The sequence below is a fragment of the Myotis nattereri genome (genome assembly GCF_964212035.1).
Source record: "Myotis nattereri genome assembly, chromosome: 9".
NCBI classification, from domain to species: domain Eukaryota; kingdom Metazoa; phylum Chordata; class Mammalia; order Chiroptera; family Vespertilionidae; genus Myotis; species Myotis nattereri.
This window is the reverse complement of record NC_138084.1, coordinates 33,558,121-33,579,818: the sequence shown is the minus strand read 5'-3', so window position 1 is coordinate 33,579,818 and position 21,698 is coordinate 33,558,121. Positions and strand designations below refer to the sequence as shown.

At 40.8% G+C, this 21,698-nt stretch overlaps 1 protein-coding gene across 3 annotated transcripts in view; it reads left to right on the top strand.

Annotated features, from left to right (window-relative positions):
• Positions 1-21,698, top strand: part of SPON1 (spondin 1) — a 255,424-nt gene that overhangs the window by 46,086 nt on the left and 187,640 nt on the right. For all 3 annotated transcript variants that reach the window (XM_081098877.1, XM_081098876.1, XM_081098875.1), the window contains exon 3: positions 21,201-21,334. In XM_081098877.1, coding sequence (XP_080955003.1) covers positions 21,201-21,334 — 134 coding nt within the window. The remainder of the gene's footprint in view (positions 1-21,200; positions 21,335-21,698) is intronic.

The window sequence follows — 21,698 nt, the reverse complement described above, 5'->3', positions numbered from 1 at the left end:
AGGAGAAAAATCCATCTTCTGCTGGAAATGTCATTGTCCTAGGAGGCCAGGGTGGAGAGATCTGGAGAGTGCGCTTCTTCTATCTACAATCTCCTAAATGTAAAAGGAGAATATTATTTTCCCTGCCTGTTCGATGGCCCCACCCTTTCTTCCTCCCTCCCCACTTTCCTCATTTTGGGCCACTTTGACATATGGGCCCAACCAGAAACAAAGGTTGCAGCTTCATCCAAGCAGCCATCTGTCCACACTTGCCGGTGAACTCCATGTGCCAAGAACTCCCACTCGGAGGGCTCTCTGGAGAGGCGAGCTGATAAGCTTGTGCCTTTGATAAAGCTCACAGCCTCAGATGGTCTGAGCAGGGTGGGTGGGGAGGCTGAATCCATGGGAAACTGCGTCTCTCCTGGAGATTGTCTGGATCCCTCTCCGCCTGGAGGTGCTGACATTATAAGAATGAAGAAATGAGGAAGGAGGGGTGGGGTGAAGGATCATCTCAGATGTTAGAGGAGCCAGGGCTGCAAAGAAAACCTGGCTTGGCTCAGTTTGCTTCTGCACCTGACCTTACTGGAATCCTCTTTCCAAAAACCTAAGCCTTCTCTGGGCCCACAGGATCTGTCCAGAGGCTGGTGATATGGTGGGAAGGCCCCTGGTTTGGAGCCAGACTGCCAGGTATGAGTTCGCGATGAGCCTGGCGAGTCTGGTTAAGTGGCCCCATCTCTTGGAGCCTTGCTTTCTTCAGTGAGGTGGAAAACAGTCCTCCCTCAGGACTGCAATGGACTTAAAATGCACCGACATAGTTAATACATACAAACCCCAGCACAGTGACTAGGACATGGAGGGGGTCTCAGCAAACTGAGTTTTCTCTCCTAATTTTGTCCTTTGCTGAATGAAAACAAACCCTTGAAAGCCCCATTCGTGCACACGAGACATTCATCTGTCCATCCCAAAATGTATTATTAGCACAAAATAACAACTTCAGGCATACATTTTGCTGAGCTAATCATAAATCTGAATGAAATAATTATGTGAAGTATTCAAAAGCAATTCAGTGAGAAGACGCTTCATCTGCCTTGATGGGCTTTTCAATTACTCATTTTTAGTACTGCACTATACCATTCCCTGGCAATAATTATTAAACACTTCAACTGTATTGCAATATAAAACTTAAAAGGCTGATTTATTTCCTAGGTATTAGGCCACCTAGTATAGCATTCCCCAGTTATATGGTTTATTTGTTTTTTTTAAACCTGTTTATCAGAGTGCTTTTCTAGCATTGAGTCAGAATAGACATCCTCTCCCCAGGTGGAAGGCAAGGGGACAGTGGGTTAGGACCAGTGATTACTCATGGGGACATGAGCCCAGGTTCCCCGCTTCCTCGTTTAGTTTCTGAATCTGTAAAATGGGGGTCATTCCTACTTCACAGGATTGTTAAGATGATTATGTGAAATAATGTAGATGAAGTGCTGGCAAGAACACAGAGTATGGATTTGTAAATGGTAGTGCCATTGCTATGATTGTGCATTGTCCATTTCCTGGTTGTCACTTTAAGAACTCAAAAGAAGTCACCCAAGTATTCCAGCCACTCTGCTAGACACTGTACACAGAGCATCTTCTTTTGTCAGCATAACATATCCATTTTACAGATCAGAACACTGACGCACAGTTAGGTACTTCATTCATGCTCATTCAGTGAATAAGATAGCAATCGGACCCAGGTCTGCTAGGCTCCTAAGCCCACACATCCCACTCCCTTCACTCCCCATATTTCATCTGGTTTGAAGGAGAATTCTTCCTTTACTTCTTGATTCCTTTAAACTAGATATCTCTTTCTTTTTTTAAAAAAATATATTTTTATTTCAGAGAGGAAGGGAGAGGGGAGAGAAAGATAGAAACATCAATGATGAGAATCATTGATTGGCTGCCTCCTGCACGCCCCCTAGTGGGGACTGAGCTCGCAACTCGGGCATGTGCCCTTGACCAGAAAGGAACCCTTCAGTCTGCAGGCCGATGCTCTATCCATTGAGCCAAACCAGCCAGGGTGAGATATCTCTTTTCTTACTGAGGATTACCTACCCCTGGTAAATGACCAGTTCCCCCAAAGTCCATCTCTACCTTTTAGAACCCCCCAATCATCACCTGGAAGGTGAGGCTCTCTTTTTAAATAAGGGCTACACTGTGGATAGAGTGATTGGGCAATGACCCCTACACACACACACACACACACACACACACACACACACACACTGGAACCTGTCCATTGTACTGGAGGCTCCCGAGCCAAGCTGGATTTAGGCGCAGGCCAGCTGGGCTGGCGCCAGGACACCAATTTGTAAGGAGCATTAAAACATTGCTGAAAATGTAATGAGTTGGGGAAAACCATCTTTACCAGAATTACTGCGAGCAAACATGACATGAGAATGATGCTAGTATTTATTATTATAAGGGACCCATCGTGAGTATAATACACACAGTGGTAGCTCTGTGCCAGAAACTTCTCTAACTCCTTTCCATATATTAACTCATTCAAGCCTTCCAGCCCACGGAGGTGTAGATACTATTATTACCTCCCATTTTACAGGGAAGAAGACTCCTTCCAGAAAGGTTAAGGAATTTGCTAGTCATTCCACTAGTAAATAAGCTGGTAGGCTCTCCCAGGATGTTCACCTGCCTCTTGGGGGGGGGGGGGGGAGTCCTGGGAAGCACTTAAGAGTCAAGAGATGGTGTCTAGCCTGTCTTCCAGGGCCCTGAGTTGCTAGGCGAGGTGTGCAAGTTCATGGCTGAGAGCTGACCTGCTCAGGGCAATAAAGAGTGAGTGAGCGCTGAGCCAGCAGTCTTCCCTGCCTCCTCCCCACACACAGCACTCAGCCTCCCTCCAAATTCATGTTGGGCATATATTTAGAGAATATCATTTTGAAAGGGGACCATTATTAACCTCTCAGAGCACCCGCGAGTCCCGCTTCAGCCCTGCTCCTGAGACTGGCCTGCTGTGTTTGCTCTCACTGTGGGAAACAACCCATTTAACTCGGAGAATTTCTCTGCTATAGAGGGAGGACACAATCCATTAGCTCTTGGGACTCAACCTCTGTGGATTGGAGTCCACATGCCCAGGGCGAGGTGTCTGAGGGGCCGCCTACGACACTCATGGCCACCTCTGCAGCCTCTCAGGGAGGTGGGGGGCACACACCTAGGAGAGAGAATATAAAGCAGAAGAGGTAACAAAGATGAAAATAATATTCTGTTGGAAGAGATGCTAGTGCAGAAAGGGATGCTAGTAACTTTGGTGAAGGGATATGAGGTTGAGAGGTGAGAGTCTTTGTAGGACTTTGTTGGAAAGAGGACAAGTTTGGGGCCTAAATCTTCACAGCCTGCAAGAGGGACCACTGTCAAAAGCTAAACTGGAAAATGCAGCCAATGCAGACATTCAAAGGATGTTTCTGACACGATTAGAAAAACCTGGAAAAACCGGAAGGCTCCAAGTATGAGAAACAAGACAAAGTTATGCACACAATATGAACACAACTGTTCACAACTTCCAAAGTTTAAATAGAGAAAAGGCTAGAAGGAAACACACAAACCAAATTGATTGAAACAGTGGAAGATTTCTTCCCCTTTACCTTTCTGTCTTTGTGAAGTTTTCTATAATGCACTTACTCTTTAGAGCAATAAAGAAGAAAATCTTTATTTAATTTTTAAAAATCGATATTGAAAGCTCTTTCATAAAAGACAAAGCAGCTGTCTTTCCTCCCGTGGTTTTCAGACTGAGAAAATACACATGGGAAACTAGAAAGAGGGAGTTTAATAGCTGGGATTGTTTTATTTGGGTTCTCTCTCAGGTTTTATTGAAGTTGTTCAAAATCCCTTCCTGGACAAATCCAGCAATAATAACCTGAATTAACTTTACTCCCATAAAAATTAAAGATATGAAATTTAGCCATAAGGGATGATCATAATAGCTCTAAATTATAAACAAAAAAATGTCCAACATACCGAGGGTTTGTTAGATGAAATGTGGGTAACCCATACTGTGGCTATTATACAGCCATAAAATATTTTATTGAGATATTGAGTAGAAAAAAAAATGTTCATGATGTGTTATTGAGTGCAAAGCAGATTCCAAGACAGTCTAGTACAATCTTATATTTTAGAATTGCAGATATGTGCATGTATATGCATAATCTGAAGAGATATACATCAAAATGTTAATAACTAACTTGGGGGTAGTAGAATTATGAGCAATGTTTGTTTCATAATTTTTGCTTCACTATTTTCTAATTTTCCTCCATTGAAACAGTATTCCTACTTCTTCTCTTTAGGGTGTCTTTCTCCTGTGTTAATACAATTAGACTAAGGTGTTGGGGGACCACTTTCCTCTAACTATAATATACTGAGGACCCATTATATGCTTTGTAAATACAATCTCATATATTTATTTTGTTGACAAAACAATAGGGTATTATTATCTTCATTTTGCTGATGGGAAAACGAACTCAGACAGGTCAGGTAACTTGGCCAAAGTCATAAAACTGGAAAATGTCAGCCAAGATTTAATCCAAACCTACCTGACTCAAACATTCATGCACTTTCTACTCTACCACTCCTCACAAACCTTAGAGAAGAAATATCCAGTCCCTATCAACGCCCCGTATGCTCTCTGACTCAACAATCTGTATTTAGATGCACTGATGCCCCCTCCTTCAGACTCAGCCCACCTGCTATTGAGATCAATAAGGACTTAAGCGGACACTGTCCCCAGTTGAAGGTTATCACATTACTATTCCTGATAGGTGTGGGGACATGAAAAATAATTTTCTGGGTGGGCTAATAATTAAATTAACATGAGATAGATTAACAGGAGAAAATATCCGAAGTCATTACAGATGTACATTTGGGGGTGCCAAACGAATATGAGACCCAAAGAAGCATTGGGCAGTTGAGGTTTAGATGCCATTCTGGAGCTAAGGAGAAAGGGGGGAGGGTAGTTTGGAACTTCAAGAGTCAAGAAGGCAATTCACATGGAGATGGAAAAGCAGATGTTTGATAAGTGAATGTTTGCTGGGCCATCTTTAGCAATGGGCCACAGAGAGGACTTTGAACAAATGAACCTTGCTAAGTTCCTCTCTGTCATTCACACACTAGTTTAAAATAAACTATAGCTATCTACAGTGATACCTCCTTTCCTAGAGCAGGTTCTCCATCTAAATTCCTTGTAGGCAGTCAGGGGGAAGGTCAAAGGTTTTTCCTGATTCTTTTGTTACTTAACAAAACCATCTTAAAATTAATATCCCATAAGGCATATTTTACATGGCAAAACTTTGGACCCCCTCCTAGGCATCCTTGGTTGTGGTGCCCTGCTCTGACCCCTGGGCTCCTGAGTTGTTCTCTTACTCACATCGCACATCCCCTTAGCAGACATCCCTTCCTATCCCAAGGCACAAGCTTCCAAACCTACCCTCTCCTGCCAACTCTGCTGCAAGCCCAAGCTCACGGGGCCAGTTTGTTTCTGTTGTGGCTGCTGTTTCAAGTTCCTGTTACAATGATATGACTTATCCTCACTTCTCACCCGGGAACTGGAGCCCTGACCCTGACCACTAGCCCTGATGTCTATGTCAGGCTGTCTTCCCTGAAGACATATGTCCAAGAGGCCACCTACATGGATTTGTGGATAGTATTCTCTTTGATGTTTGACACAGTCCACACATTTTTTGGAACGCTTGGAACTTCATCTGGTACTTTAATGCTGTTTAGGCTCATCTCCTGAGGCTTATGTCTGTTGGACTAGAAAGGGTGAGACAACTTATCAGGAGAGAAAATCCAGATCAGAGTTGAGAAGGGGAGCCAAGATTAGATCAGGAAAGAAGTATTGTGTATTCAAGTCTCAAGAATGTGAGGCCATAAATAGGATGAGGGAAGAGTAAAATACCAGGGTAAAGGTAGGTCATGATGCAGCTTTCAAATAGGTTTGGTGTGTGACTCATGACTAAGATTGTGATCAATGAAAAGTTTTGGAAGTCTTTAAAGTCATACTGATGAGGTAGCTTAGAACATCTCTAATATTTGAAAAGGTTATTCATGACCAGATGCCACACTAGTTGCTTTAACTGTAGGTTGCCAAGAATTCTGGAAATAAAACCTTGTCCACCTGTCTAAACCTGGGTCTTACCTGGCATACCTGGCTATCTCATCTGGTTGGATGGGGAGCAGTTAGTAACAGGTTCTTAAACTCTCTTGCTTGCAGGGAGTCAAGCAGCTGGCTTGACCAGCAAATCTCTCCCAAGTGATTGTAAACTTAAACTTATCCTGAGAAGGTCTATTTTAGCCTTCAGTAAAAACATGGAAATGTTACCCATGTACTGCTGTGATGAAGTCCTTTAAAAAAAATTAGAAACATTTCCTTTTAAAGTAATTTATCATTATTGTAAAACATTTAGAAAAAACAATAAGCATAGAAAAGAAATAAAAATCACCCATAATGCTACTACCAGACACAAACCCCCTATTGTACTATGTTTTAATTTTCTGGTCTCAGGTCCTCAGAAAATAAACCACAGATTGAAATGATTGGTGAAGGAACCGGCTGGTGTTGCTCAGTGGTTGTGTGTTGACCCATGAACCTGAAGGTCACAGTTCAATTACCCATCAGGGCACATGCCCGGGTTGTGGACTCAATATCAGTAGGGGGTGAGCAGGCGGCAGCCAATGAATGATTCTCATCATTGATGTTTTTATTTCTCTCTCCCTCTCCCTTCCTCTCTCTGAAGTTGATTTTTAAAAATACATAAAATGATTGGGGAAGGCTTTTTAAGGGAACTACATTTAGTTGGTGGCTAACATGTGGAGACGTTTGGGGGTTGGGGAAAGGCACAAGAGCAGGTTCTGATAGAACCAGAGTTTATGGAAAGAAGCTGATATTTTCTGAAAAGCAAACAACTTTGGAAGCATTCTCTGAATTGGAGGAAACAACCCCTTCTGTTCAATACTTAATCACCATCTGGCAACTGAGGTTATGGATAAACAACTGAACCAGTATTTACCTGACTAGGCTTTAATGGTTTGGAAAACATTCTTCTTGGTTTCAGTTCTGGGCCAAGGGCCTTAGTCTTATCGCCGACTGGAATTTTTGCCAGAGGCAGCTGGAAAGAGCACAGGCTTTGGCTTCAGATAGCCTGGGGTCAGAATTCAGGGCAGATCACTTCAGCTTCATTCTCTTACCTGTAAAATGGTAATAATTATTCCCATCAGGAACTCAGTGATGTGACCTTGTTAAGTACCTGGCACATAGTAGGTGTTGATTAAATATTAATTCCCTTTAGTTTTCCCAATGTAGTCACCCAGAACCCTCCCAAAGGTCTTAAAGATTGTGGGCTGGAATAGGTTAATGGGTTGGGGTGGGAGGGTGGGGAGGAGGACCTATGTAATACTTACAACAATAAAGATAATAATAATAAAAGATTTAGGATTAGTGGTCCCTGAGAGAGTTCTCTATGACAACCTTTACTTAAAGGGAGTCCTCACTGGAGGCCACCGTACAAGTCCAAGAAAATCACACTCTTTGGAAATCCACCCTCACCCCAACAAAGCTGCAGAAGGGCATCTAAGAACTCTTCAAGAAAGTATGAAGCAAAAGTACTACTATTTACATTGACCAACTATCTGAGTGTGTGTTGGAGCGGGGCGTTTTGTTGTTGTGGGCTGGACCAGTGTATGCGGTTCTATGGGACTAAGCCCGGCTAGAGAGAAAATTCTTACCTAACATAAGGGAGATGACACTATTCGGAGGGTCTGTGGTGTAGGGAAGAGAGCACAGGCATTAGAGCCACGTAGGGGCGGCGTTAACTCCTAGCTCTACCACTACGGGACTTGGACAGGTTATTGAACCCATTTGCATCACAGTAGTTTCTTCAAGGATAGACTTAATAAGGTTTGAGGGGAATGAAAATAATATATGTAAAGTCTTTGACTGCTCAAAAATGCTAGCCATTTATTAATAATCATTTAGGGAAAAAAAGTCTAAAGTCAGAAGGAAGTCCAGGGAGTTGTCTAATGAAGGGAACTGGGCAGATAGTGCAACCAAGGCACAGAGCCAGGAATCTTGCAACCAAAGGGAGGAGGCAGTACACCTATTTATTCAGTGCACACCTGCTGGGGTCCAACCCCAGCAGGTCCAGGGGTCCCCAAAGGTGTGGACGGAGTCCGCAAAGAAGGAATGACACGGAGACAGCGTTCAGTTGATCAGCAGCCTAGCCAGGATCTCTAGCCAGGATCTCCAGCCAAGTTCTGGTCTGGATCTCCAGCCAAGTTCTGTTCAGGATCTCCAGCCAGGTTCTGTGTCCATGTTCTCTTGCTAGGTTCTCCAGCCAGGTTCTCCAGGTTCTCCAGCCAGGTTCTATAGCCATGTTCCCTCGCTAGGTTCTCCAGCCAGGTTCAGTCACCAGGTTCTAGTCAGGTTCTCTTGCCATGTTCTCTCCAGGTTCTGTCTCTAGGTTCTTCAGCCAAGTTCTCTCGCTAGGTTCTGTCTCTAGGTTCTGTGGCCAGTTTCTGTCCAGGATCTTTTGCCATGTTCTCTCGCTAGGTTCTGTCTCTAGGTTCTGTGGCCAGTTTCTGTCCAGGATCTTTTGCCATGTTCTCTCCAGCGAAGTTCTTCTTTCTCTAGGTTCTGTGTAGGTTCTGTGTGTAGGTTCTGTGTCCTGTTGTCTTGTTACATCTGTATTTATACCAGTTGATTCCAATCCTATCAATCTCTATTCCAAAGGTTAGGGCGTTTCTTATCTCCATTCCAGGGAGTAAAGATTATGTAGCTTAAGCATGATTGTTCATAGTTAAAGTGATTAATTACCCACCTGGCACTTAGTTAAGGGGTTTTATTCCCTCCCTAACTTCAGGGAAAAATCCCTACCTGGGGAAACAACCTTTCTCAGAGAGGTGACCTTGGTTAAAACACATAGTGCCAAGAAGGTGAGCAAACATATTAAGAACAGTATGCCATATATGCCAGGTCCCTTGAAACAGCAAGGATGGACCGGCTCCCGGCACACACCTATTATGTACCAGCACTGTGTTAGCGCTGAAGATACAATGGGGGGAAAAACACACCAAGAGACAATACCTATCCTCCTGTAGCTTACAGATGATTAGAAAAGTAGATGTTAATCAAGGAATCAAACAAATACATGCAAAATGAGAAGTGTGATATAAAGTCTAAATGGAGAGGAATGGGTATATGAGAACATATGTAAGGAAGGGGAATTGCTACAGTGAAAGGAGACAGGGAAGGCTTTGCAATGAAAAGTGAGGTGGAGGAAAGGAATGAAGGGAACAAGGAAAGGAGGGAGGGAGACAAAAGGGAGGGAAGGAGGAGATGGAACTGACTAAGCTTCAGAAGAAAGCAAGACCAGTGTGGCCAAGAGCAGAAAGCAAGGAGGGAGATGGCACAATGAGGCTACAGAGGCAGGAAGGCGGGGACTCAGCTCTGGTAAGGATTCGGTCTTGATTCTGGAAACAAGAAAAAGCTGTGGAATAGTTCTAAAAAGGGACATATTCTAGTTATATTTGCGTTTTTAAAAATTGCTCTGGCTTGCAATGTAGAGAACAAACTGAAGAAAGGCAAGAGAGGATGTGCAGAGACTAGTTAGGATAATTTTGTGTTGTTTGAGATTTTAAATGATGTAGCTTCACCAAGGGTTGTAGTAGGGATAGTAGTAGAAATTCAAGAGCTATTTGGAAGGTAAAATGGAAGCATTTGGATGTAGAAGGATGAGCCAAGGATGATGTCCAACATTTCTGACTTGTACAATGGGAATAGGACCAGGTTAGAGGGAAGATTGTTAAGTTAGTTGTTGACAAGGTGGATTTGAGGTGTTTTGATCCAAGAGGAAATGCAAGTAGAATATAGAAAGTTGGAGATACATGCCTGGAGCTCAGAGAGGCAGCCAAGACTAGAAATACAAGTTTGTGAATTATCTACACAGAGGTAGTAATTAAAGCATGAGCTGAATGAGATCACCTACAGAGAAAGAATAAAGTCAGAACAAGAGAGGGTTCAGGACTGAGACTTGAGAAATTTCCAATTTAAAAGCCAGTAGAGTAGGATGAGCAACCAAAGAAAGTGGGGAAAGAGTGGACAAGAAAGTTGAAGTGGGGAGAAGAGCAGCAAGGAGCCATGGCACAGAACCCAAGGGAGAAGAATGTTTCAAGAACAAGGATTACATAGTACCTATTGGGTTAAGCATTGCAAAAGCCAGGGGTCAGCTCCCAGCCAGTGTGGCTCAGTGGTTGAGTGTCAAATCTATGTATGGGCCAGGAGGTTGTGGTTCAATTCCTGGTTGGGGCACTTGCCTGGGCTTGTTCCCCAGTAGGGGGCATGCAGGAGGCGGCCAATCAATGATTATCAATGATTCTCATCATTGATGTTTCTATCTCTCTCTCCCTCTGACTTCCTCTCTCAGAAATCAATAAAAAATATATATATATTTTTAAAAAGCCAGGGATCACCTTAGCTAGAGCTGTTTGGATAGTATGATGTATCTGCAAACCTTGGGATTGGATTGAAAATGAGTGGGAGGTGACGTGAAGACAGTAAATATAGCCAACTCTTTCAAGTAATTTCATTATGATGGAGAGAAGAGAGATAACACCATAATCAGAAGGGGATGAGGGTTAACTATAAGTTTTCTCTCTTTACCTCAACCATCACTGCTAGAGAGTGGATGAGTCCTGAGTAGGGGCGGCTGGGGATTGAGAAAAGGAAAAAAAGAGACAGACACAGAGACAGTAGAGAAAGCTGGGGCCAGATGGGACGCTGCCCTCTGATGGAGAGACAGTGACCCAGAGCTGGTGCAGTGCGTTTAATATATACAGCATGATTCCAGGAAGTTTTACTAGAGTTTAAGACAAAGGAAATTATGTGAAATCATGGTTAAAGATCAAGCTGTAATTCTTCATTCTTGTGGCTTCTTTGTAATTGTCACTCCTGGCTGAGCCCGGATAATTGTGTCTGTTCCTTGTGCCTGGCTGAACTTAGATAATGAAGCCCACTCCCTGGCACCTGAGCTAAGGGTCAGGCTGACAGCATACCTGCCTCTGTCACAGTATGTTTCCAGGATGTGGCTCTGCTGCTGCCACTGGACTCAGCCGACAATCAGCTCATGTGCCTTCCCAGGCGCTGCCTACAGTTAACTGAGTGTCTCTTAATTTTTAAGTGGAGAGGCTCAAAGGTGCTTAAAAGACTAATGGGAATGATTTAGTTGGGGCAAAAGTTGAATCTGGAGGGGAGAAAGGGAGTAATTGCTAGAGTCAGGAAGAAGGGATGGGACCAAAGCAGAGATGTAAAGAAAGTATGACTCCTCTGTTATAACAGGAATAAAGAAGGTCATGGTGGATGCAGATGGGAAAATGAGGGACTTTATGTCTGATAACCTTTGGTTTTGTTTGTTTGTTTCCTGTAAAGTAAGAGGCAAAGTAATACAATAAGAGGTTTGGGAAGATTTGAAATCATTGTTGTCAAGAGTGGGAAAGTGGCAGGGCAGGCTTGAGGCTAGGAGTCAATTAATGTAGGAGATAATTGACCTTACCACGGCCTTTGTCCAGCAGCCCTGTGCTGCACAAGTGTGAGAAGGTCATCTAGGATTGGGATTTTGTCACATCAGGAAGATAAAATGACAGAGAGGTAAGGGAGCTTCTAAAAATAAAGAGCCACAAACAGATAACACAATGTTGATAAAGAAGAACAAGGAAGAGGGACTTGCCCTTCCAGATACTAAAATATATTACACTGCCAGAAACAACATGAGTGTTTAGGAACCTGGTACACGATTACATTGAACATGTGTCCCATTTGCCTGGGAAAGTCTCAGTTTTGCCTGTTGTCCCAGAACAATTATTAATAACAGCCCTTTCCATCCTTGTTTGACAACAAATCGCATCATCAGTCTATATAAGAGAGAGGTGGCATCACAAAAAAGTGGGGGAAAGATGGGTTGAAACTAGTATTAAAAGCAGCTCACAGTTTGGGCTCTTCTGGGGCCCCATCCCAAGTGAAAGGAGCTTGGAAGTTGTCCCTCCATCTTAACAAGTATAAAGCCAATCAGAATGGAAAAATCAACTCTTTTAACATCTATCAGAGGGAGAGACAGATAGGAAGGTACAGAGAATCACAACTTATCAGACCAGAAACCTCCACAGATCAGGGCAGGAAACCTAAACTGTAATTGGTAGATTGCTAAAGGCTCCTCAGCGTGGACAATTCTGAGAGCTAAAATCTCTAGGGGCACCCAGCTGGTGAATTCGGGGAGGGGAACAAAACTTCTGTGAGTTTTACCTCCAGGAGCTCCATCACATCTGTCCTCACGGTGAATATCAGAGAAAAATTCCCTTGCACTTCTGGCAGGGGGAAGAGAAAACGAATAATTTTTAATATGCCAGAGCATTCTGTTCTCAATAAGGCCTGCCCTTAATTGATCGATCAGATAGCAGTTTGTTAAAAACAATAGCAATGTATTCAGTTTCATATACTTATAGCTATAAATATGCTTATGCATGCTTATGTATAAGGACTAACTGTTTTATCAGGGCCTAACCTTTGGGAGGGGCGGGGAGGGAACACACAGCCCCAGCCCTCCAGCCACCCTGTCTCATCTAAGGAGTAGGGGAAACTGAGAAGCACCTGTCACGTTCACAGTGCAGGAGCTCAAGTCACCAAAAGACCGAGACCTAAAAACAGGACCACAGAAGGCTTCCCTCACCCCTCACACACACCTCACCACCACAACACCAAAGGTCTATTTATCTCAGTTCCTTTACCCCGTACATCATGTCCAGCTTTCAACAAACAACTGAAAGGTCTACCCCAAGGCAAAAAAAACCCAAAAAACAAACAACAACAAAAAAAACACAGTTTGAAGAGACAGAGAAAGTATCAGCACCAGACATAGCAGGGGTGTTGGAGTTATCTGACTAGGAATTTAAAACAGCCGTGATTCATAGGCCAAGGGCACGGGTGGATTAAGTAGACAGCATGCAAGAACAGATGGGTGATGTAAGCACAGAGATGGAAACCCTAAGGGGGGGAAAACAACAACAAAAAGAAATGCTAGAGATAAAAGACCTTGGAACAGAAATGAAGAATGCCTTTGATGGACTTATTAGCAGACTGGACACAGCTGAGGAATCTCTGGGCTTGAAGATATATCAACAGATACCTTGAAAACTGTAAAGCAAAGAGAACAAAGACTGAAAATCAAACACACAGAACAGAATATCCAAGGATTGTGGGACAGCTACAAAAGGTATAACATACACGTAATATGAATACCAGGAGAAGAAAGAGAGTAGAACGGAAGAAATATTTGAAACAGTAACAACTGAGAATTTCCTCAACTTAATATCAGACAACAAACCACAGATCCAGGAAGCTCAGAGAACATCAAGAAAGAGACGTGTCACAAACATTACATCTAGGTATATCATTTTTATTCTACAGAAAATCAGAGATAAGAAAAAATCCTAAAAGAAGCCAGAGGGGGAATAAAACACCTTACCTGTAAAGGAACAAAGATAAGAATGATATCAAACTTTTCTTCAGAAACTATGCACACAAAAAAGAGTTGAGTGGAACATTTAAAGTGTTGAGAAAAAAAGAACCACTAACTTAGAATTCTGGATCCTGCAAAATTATTCTTCAAAAGTGAAGAAGAAATAAAGGCTTTTTCAGCCAAAGAAAAATTGAGGGAATCTGCCACCAGTAGACCTGCCTTGCAAGAAATGTTTAAAAAGTTCTTTAGTGAGAAGGAAAATTATATAGGTCAGAAACTCGGATCTTCACAAAGAAAGGAAGATTATCAAAGAAGGAATAAGTGAAGGTAAAATGAAGTTTTATTTTTTTCTTATTCTTAATGAAGTTTTATTTTTTTCTTATTCTTAATTGATCAAACAGATAACAGTTTTTTTCAAAACTACAACAATATATTCAGTTTCATATACTTATAGCTATAAATATGCTTATATATGCTTATGTATAAGTGAAATAAATGATGATGCAATGGACATGATAGAGAAATTAAGATTATATTATAAGGGGTTTGCACTATCTGTGAAGCAATATAGTATCATTTGAAAGTAACTTGGGTTGGTTGAAAATTTATGCTATACAGCAAATTCTAGGACAACAACTAAAAAAAGCAAAAGAAAAAGTATGACCGATATGGTTAGTAAAGAGAGAAAAAGAGTCATATAAAATGCTCAGTTAAAACCACAGACGGCTGATAATGTGTGGGAGACAAAAATAGGAACAAAGAACCAGGGCAACAAGTAGAAAATAATAACAAATATGGCGAATATTAATCCAACTATTATCAATAATTACCTCAAATGTCAATGGTCTAAATACACCAATTAAAAGAGATTTTCCAGAGTGAATAAAAAAACAAAACCCAACTGTGTGTTGTTTACAAGAAACTCACTTTAAATATAAAGACATGTGCCCTGGCCATTTTGGATTGGTGATTAGAGTGTCAGTTTGAGGACTGAAAGGTCACGGGTTTGATTCCCAGTCAAAGACATGTACCTCAGTTGCAGGTTCCCCAGCCACAGCAGGGGTTCATGTGGGAGGCAACCAATCTATATGTCTCGTTCACATCGGTGTTTCTCTCTTTCTCCCCCTCCTCCCTCCCACTCTCTCTAGAAATCGATGGGAAAAATATCCTTGGATGAGGAATAAATAAATAAAAAGACATATAGATTAAAAGTAGAATGATGAAGAAAGATATACTATGCTAACACTAATAAAAAGAAAACAGGAATAGCTATATTAATTTCAGACAGCACACTTCAGAGCAAGGACATTTACTAGGGATAAAAAGAGAATTACAGAATGATAAGGGGGCTCAATACTTGAAGAAGACATAACAATCCTTAATATGTAGGTGCCTAACAACCAGTATCAAAAAATGTGAAGTGCAAACTGGTAGAAATGCAAGGAGAAATAAATGAATCCACTATTATAGTTGGAGACTTCAACACCCCTATCAGAAATGGACAGATTCAGCTGGCAGAATATCCATAAGGATATACTTGAACTCAACCATACCATCAATCAACTGGATATGATTGACGTATATAGACTACTTCATCCAACAATAATAGATTACACATTCTTCTAAAGCAGTGGTTCTCAACCTTCCTAATGCCGGGACCCTTTAATACAGTTCCTCATGTTGTGGTGACCCCCAACCATAAAGTTATTTTCGTTGCTACTTCATAACTGTAATGTTGCTACTGTTATGAATCATAATGTAAATATCTGATAAGCTATATGTGTTTTCCGATGGGTGCGACCCACAGGTTGAGAACTGCTGCTTATATGGAACATTCACCAACATAGACCACATTCTGGTCCATAAAACACACCTTAAGTTTAAAAGAATGGGAAGCATGCAATGACTGCTCTCAGACCACCATGATATTAAACTAGAAATCAATAACAGAAATCTTCAAATACTTGGAAATTAAGCAACATGCTTCTAACTAACACACAGGTGAATGAAGAAACCTCAAGCTAAATTTTAAAATCTATTGAACTAAATGAAAATGAAAATACAGCTTATCAAAATTTATGGGATGCAGCAAAAGCAATTCTTAGAGGAAAATTTATACCATTGAATGTACATATCAGGATAGAATAAAGATCTAACGTTTATAAGTTAAGGTTCCACCTTAGGAAATAAGAAAAAGAAAATCAAATTACATTCATTGTAAGCAGAAGAAAGTAAATAATAAAAATTAGAGTAGAAGTCAATGAAATTAAAACTAGGATATTAATAGAGAAAATCAACAAGACCAAAAGCTGGCTCTTTGAAAAGATAAATAAAACCCATAAGCCTCTTGTCAGGCTAACTAAGAAAAAAAGAGAGAGAACACATATTATTAGTATCAAAAATGAAAGAAAGGACATTACTACAAATTTTATGTCCATTAAAAAAATAACAAAGGAATATTCTGAATAACTCTATGCCCACACATTTGATAACCTAGATGAAATTGTCTAATTCCTTGAAAGACACAATCTGCCAAAATTCACACAAGAAGAAATAAACAATCTGAATAGGCCTATTTATAATAAAGAAATTAAATCAATAATTAATAACCTTACAATACAGCACCAGGCCCAGATGGGTTCACTAGTGAATTCCATCAAACATTTAAGGAAGAAATTATACCTAGTCTCTACTTCCCGACTCGTTTTATGAAGCCAGCATCACACAATAATTAAAACTAAAAGACACTGCAATAAGACTAAGATCCGTATCTCTCATGAACGTAGATGCAAAAATTCTCAAGAAAATATTAGCTAACTGAATCCAACAGTATATAAGAAGAATTGTACACCCAACCAAGTGGGGTTTATCCCAGTATGCAGAGTTGTTTCAACTTCTAAAAACAATAAATGTGATCTATCACATGATCAGGATAAAGAGGAAAAATCACATGATCATATTAATAGATAAAGAAAAAGCATTTGACAAAACCCAATATATATTCATATTAAAAACTCAGCAAACTAGGAATAGAGAGGGATGTCCTCAATAAAGATGTTGATAAAGAGCATCTACAAAAAATAACCTATAGCTAATCTCATATTTACTGGTAAGAAACTTGAACCTTTCCTGTTAAGATCCCCTCTCACCACTACTTTTCAACATGTTACTGGAAGTCCTAGATAATCCACTAAAACAAGAGAAGGAAACAAAAGGTATCTAGATTGAGAAGGAAGAAATAAAAGTCTTTGTTCATAAGTGACATGATAATATGTAGAGAAATCTGAAAAAAAAAAAAAAAGACAAAAACTCCTGGAATTAATAAGAGATTATATTAAAAGATTGATGGTTGCCAAGTTTTTTTGGAGGGTTGGGGGATGAATAGGTAGAGCACAGAAGAAATGAAACTATTCAGTACAATACTACAGTGAACAATGCCTTTAGTAGATACATGTCATTATACATTTCTCAAAACCATTAGAATGTACAACACCAAGAGTGAACCCTAATATAAACTATGGACTTTGAATGGTAATGATGTGTCAATGTAGGTTCATCTAATGTAACAAATGTACCACTCTGCTGCTACATGTTGAAAATGGAGGAAGTTGTGTGTGTGTGTGGCACAGGAAGTATCCAGAAATTCTTGTAATTTCTGCTCAAATTTGCAGTAAATTTAAAACTGCTCTTCAGCCCTAACCGGTTTGGCCCAGTGGATAGAGCATTGGCCTGCGGACTCAAGGGTCCCGGGTTCGATTCCGGTCAGGGGCATGTACCTTGGTTGCGGGCGCATACCCAGTGGGGAGTGTGCAGGAGGCAGCTGATCGATGTTTCTCTCTCACCAATGTTTCTAACTCTCTATCCCTCTCCATTTCTCTCTGTAAAAAATCAGTAAAATATATTTTTAAAAAACTGCCCTTCAAAAAGTTTATGAAATTTTTTAAAGTAGCTCACAGTATGGAGAAATGGAGTTGGATCCCTACTCCATCATATTAAAAATGTAAATTCCAAATAGATTGAAGACTTAAATGTGAAAGGTAAAATTATAAACTTAATGTAAGAAAATATTGGACAATATCTTTGTGATCTCAATTTTTAGACAAAACCAAAAAGGTACAAGCCCTGGGAGAGAAATTGATGCATTTGGCTAGATTAAAATTAATTGAGTTCTGTTAAATGAAGAATTTAAAGATAAGATGAACCTCTGAGTGACAGAAAGATATTTGTAAATGATGAAGGATTCGTATCTAGAAAGTCCTACAAATCAGCAAAAAAAAAAAAAGATAGGAAAATCTACTGACAGCGATTTTAAATAGACACTTCACAGAACCCCGATAAATTTGTGAAGAGATGCTCAAATGTGCTAGTCTTAAATCAAGATACTAATTTACATCTATTAAATTGGAAATTATTACAAAGTCCAACAATCACAATACTGGTAAGGATGTGGGGAAATGGGAACACTAATGCATAGCTAATAGAAGAAAAGTAGGCATAGTCATTCTGCAGAACAATCTGACAGTACATAGTGAAATTAATATTATACCCACAACCCAACAGACCAGTAATCCCACTACATGGTTTATATTGCTGAGACACTCCCTCGTGCGTCCACAAGTAGAGCAGCATGAGGACCCACTGCAGCGATGTTTCTGGAGGCAAAGAGCTGGAAGTCAGCTGAGTGCTCCTCCGTGGGAGAGTGGATAGATAAAATGTGGTCTATGCATGTAACGGCATACTAGGCAACAGAATCAATGAATTACATTCAAATATAGTAACACAGACATATCCCAAAAGCATAAAGTTAAGTGAAAAAAAAAAACACCCTTAAAATACAAAACAATTCTATGTAACTTCAAGTAAGTAACACACACACACACAAGGACATATATTAAATATTTAGGAGTAAATGTTAAATAGAGGAGGGAAATGGAAACAGGGTAAAGAATACAGAGATAAACAAATGTAATAGACAACTGCCTTGGCTTTGTCCAGTGAAGAAAATAGATGATGAATTAAGGGGTTTGAGTGCCTTTCTTTTTTTTTTTTTTTTTTTTTACCTGTTGTGCTAAAAGGAAAAGGATTTTTTTTTATTGCTTAAAGTATTACAAAGGGTATTACATATGTGTCTTTTTTTTCCCCGCCCTTGACTATCCCCTGGCCTCCCCCACCCCCCAGCGTCCCATGTCCATTGGTTATGCATACATGCATGCATACAAGTCCTTCGGTTGCTCTCTTATACCCCTCCCTCCTGCCCCACAACTCTCCCCGGCCCTCCCGCTGCATTTTGACAATCTGTTCGAGGCAGCTTTGCCTCTGTATCTATTACTGTTCAAAAGTTTATAATGGTCTCTATTATCCATGAATGAGTGAGATCATGTGGTATTTTTCCTTCATTGACTGGCTTATTTCACTTAGCATAATGCTCTCCAGTTCCATCCATGCCGTTGCAAATGGCAAGAGTTCCTTCCTTTTTATAGCAGCACAGTATTCCATCGTGTAGATGTACCACAGTTTTCTAATCCATTCATCTGCTGATGGGCACTTAGGCTGTTTCCAGATCTTAGCTATGGTGAATTGTGCTGCTATGAACATATGGGTGCATATATCCTTTCTGATTGGTGTTTCTGGTTTCCTGGGATATATTCCTAGAAGTGGGATCACAGGGTCAAATGGGAGTTCCATTTGTAGTTTTTTGAGGAAACTCCATACTGTCTTCCATAGTGGCTGTACCAGTCTGCATTCCCACCAGCAGTGCACAAGTGTTCCTTTTTCTCCACATCCTCTCCAACACTTGTCGTTTGTTGATTTGTTGATGATAGCCAGTCTGACAGGTGTGAGATGGTACCTCATTGTTGTTTTGATTTGCATCTCTCGGATGATTAGTGACTTTGAGCATGTTTTCATATGTCTCTTGGCTTTCTGAATGTCCTCTTTTGAAAGGTGTCTATTTAGGTCCTTTGCCCATTTTTTGATTGGATTGTTTATCTTCCTTTTGTTAAGTTGTATGAGTTCCCTATAAATTTTGGAGATTAGGCCCTTATCAGATATGACATTGGCAAATATGTTTTCCCACACAGTGGGTTTTCTCGTTGTTTTGTTGATGGTTTCTTTTGCTGTGCAGAAGCTTTTTATTTTGAAGTAGTCCCATTTGTTCATTTTCTCTTTAGTTTCAAGTGCCCTAGGAGCTGTATCAGTGAAGAAATTGCTTCGGCATATGTCTGAGATTTTGTTGCCTTTGGATTCTTCTAGAATTTTTATGGTTTCCTGTCGTACATTTAAGTCCTTTATCCATTTTGAGTTTATTTTTGTGTATGGTGTAAGTTGGTGGTCTAGTTTCATTTTCTTGCATATATCTGTCCAATTTTCTCAACACCATTTATTGAAGAGACTATCCTGGCTCCATTGTATGTTCTTGCCTCCTTTGTCAAATATTAATTGAGCATATTGTTTCGGGCCAATTTCTGGGCTCTCTATTCTATTCCATTGATCTATATGTCTGTTCTTGTGCCAGTACCAGGCAGTTTTGAGAACAGTGGCTTTGTAATACAGCTTGATATCTGGTATTGAGATGGATTTTTTTTTTAAAAAAAAATGTGAAACAAGTACAATATGGGTTTAATAGTTTTATTAGATTATATTTAAAGATTAAATGAGTAATTCAGATAAGCACTTAGTTTAGTGCCTGGCGCGTACTCAACACTCAATAAATGTCATCCATTAATGTTATTAACACTCCTCATGACATACCAGTCAACTGGAGTTGGCACTTAAGACCAATTGGATCTAGATGATTCCCCAAAAGATCCATAGTCTATGGCTCTACTAAAAAGAATAGGCAAGTACTGGCAGCAGACCCAGAAGCAAGCAGGAGAAATGCTGAAAGCAGCCTTGGGGAATGGGAATGGCTACCAGCTTTTTTGCAGTGCCATTGGAAACCTTGATGGTTAACTTGGGACAATACTAATCTCATGTACAAGTTCAGAAGGTAGAGAGCCCTGGCTTGGTGGCTCCGTCGGTTGGAGTGTCCTCCCATACACCAAAAATTGGCAGGTTTGAACCTTGGTCAGGGCTCTTACAGGAGGCAGCTGATTGATGTTTCTCTCTCACACCAGTTTCTCTTTCTCTCCCTTCCCCCTACCTTTCTCTCTAAAATCATTTTTTTAAAAGAAACAAAGTAGAGACCACAGGAAAACAGTGCCGTGAAGCTGGGGAACTTCATGTAATTTGTGATACTTCTCCAAAGGGGTGTTTTCTTATAACACTTTCATTTCAAGTTATAAAATCGTTGCTGCGTTACAACTAGCCCTATAGAGTGTTTGCTTTGAATTTTCTCTTTCCCGTCCTCCTCTCCCTTCCCTGAAGTGGGACACGGCTTATCTTAGTGAAATGAGCAAGATCATCCCTTAGTTTCCTGATCCTCAAAGTGCTGGCCCAAGATCCCAGTCCTGGAGAGCATAGGACATATGCCCAATCCTTGCCCTCTTGTTAAGTCAACAAGCAGTGACTGGGACTCTACGCCAGGTACTACTCTGGTGTCTGTCTGGGGATCGAGAGCTGCTAACACAAAATGACAGCTTTAAAAATAAAATGAAGGAAGTGTCAACTCAGAGACATAAGAGCCTTCCCGAAACGAAGCACATTTTAAAGTGTTTATTTTCCGCTGGTTTTCCATAGATCATAGATGAAGAAGAAACACAGTTTATGAGTAACTGCCCTGTTGCGGTCACGGAAAGCACCCCACGGAGGAGGACACGGATCCAGGTGTTCTGGGTAGCACCGCCGGCAGGAACGGGCTGTGTCATTCTAAAGTAAGTGAGCGTGGGATTCTCCTCACACTTCACTCCCCTCCCCTGCAGTCCACCAAAGGCTTCATGGTGTGGTTGCAGAAAGAAAAGTGGCTTTGCTGGGCCACCGGGCAGGTTGCATCATTTCTCTGCCCTCAGTTATCTCCACTCAAAAATGGGACTGGAGGCCATCATTGGTAAAGTGCTATAAAAGAATCATTTGACAAAATCTTGATTTTTACCTAATACAGTGATTCTCCTGGCCATTCTCTATCTTCCTAGAGATAATGCTACTATGGCTGGTCAAGAAAAATTACGAACCAGGTGAGGATAATCTTTGACTTTCTCCACCTGGAATCTAATACCTAGTAACCTTAATCTGTGCCAG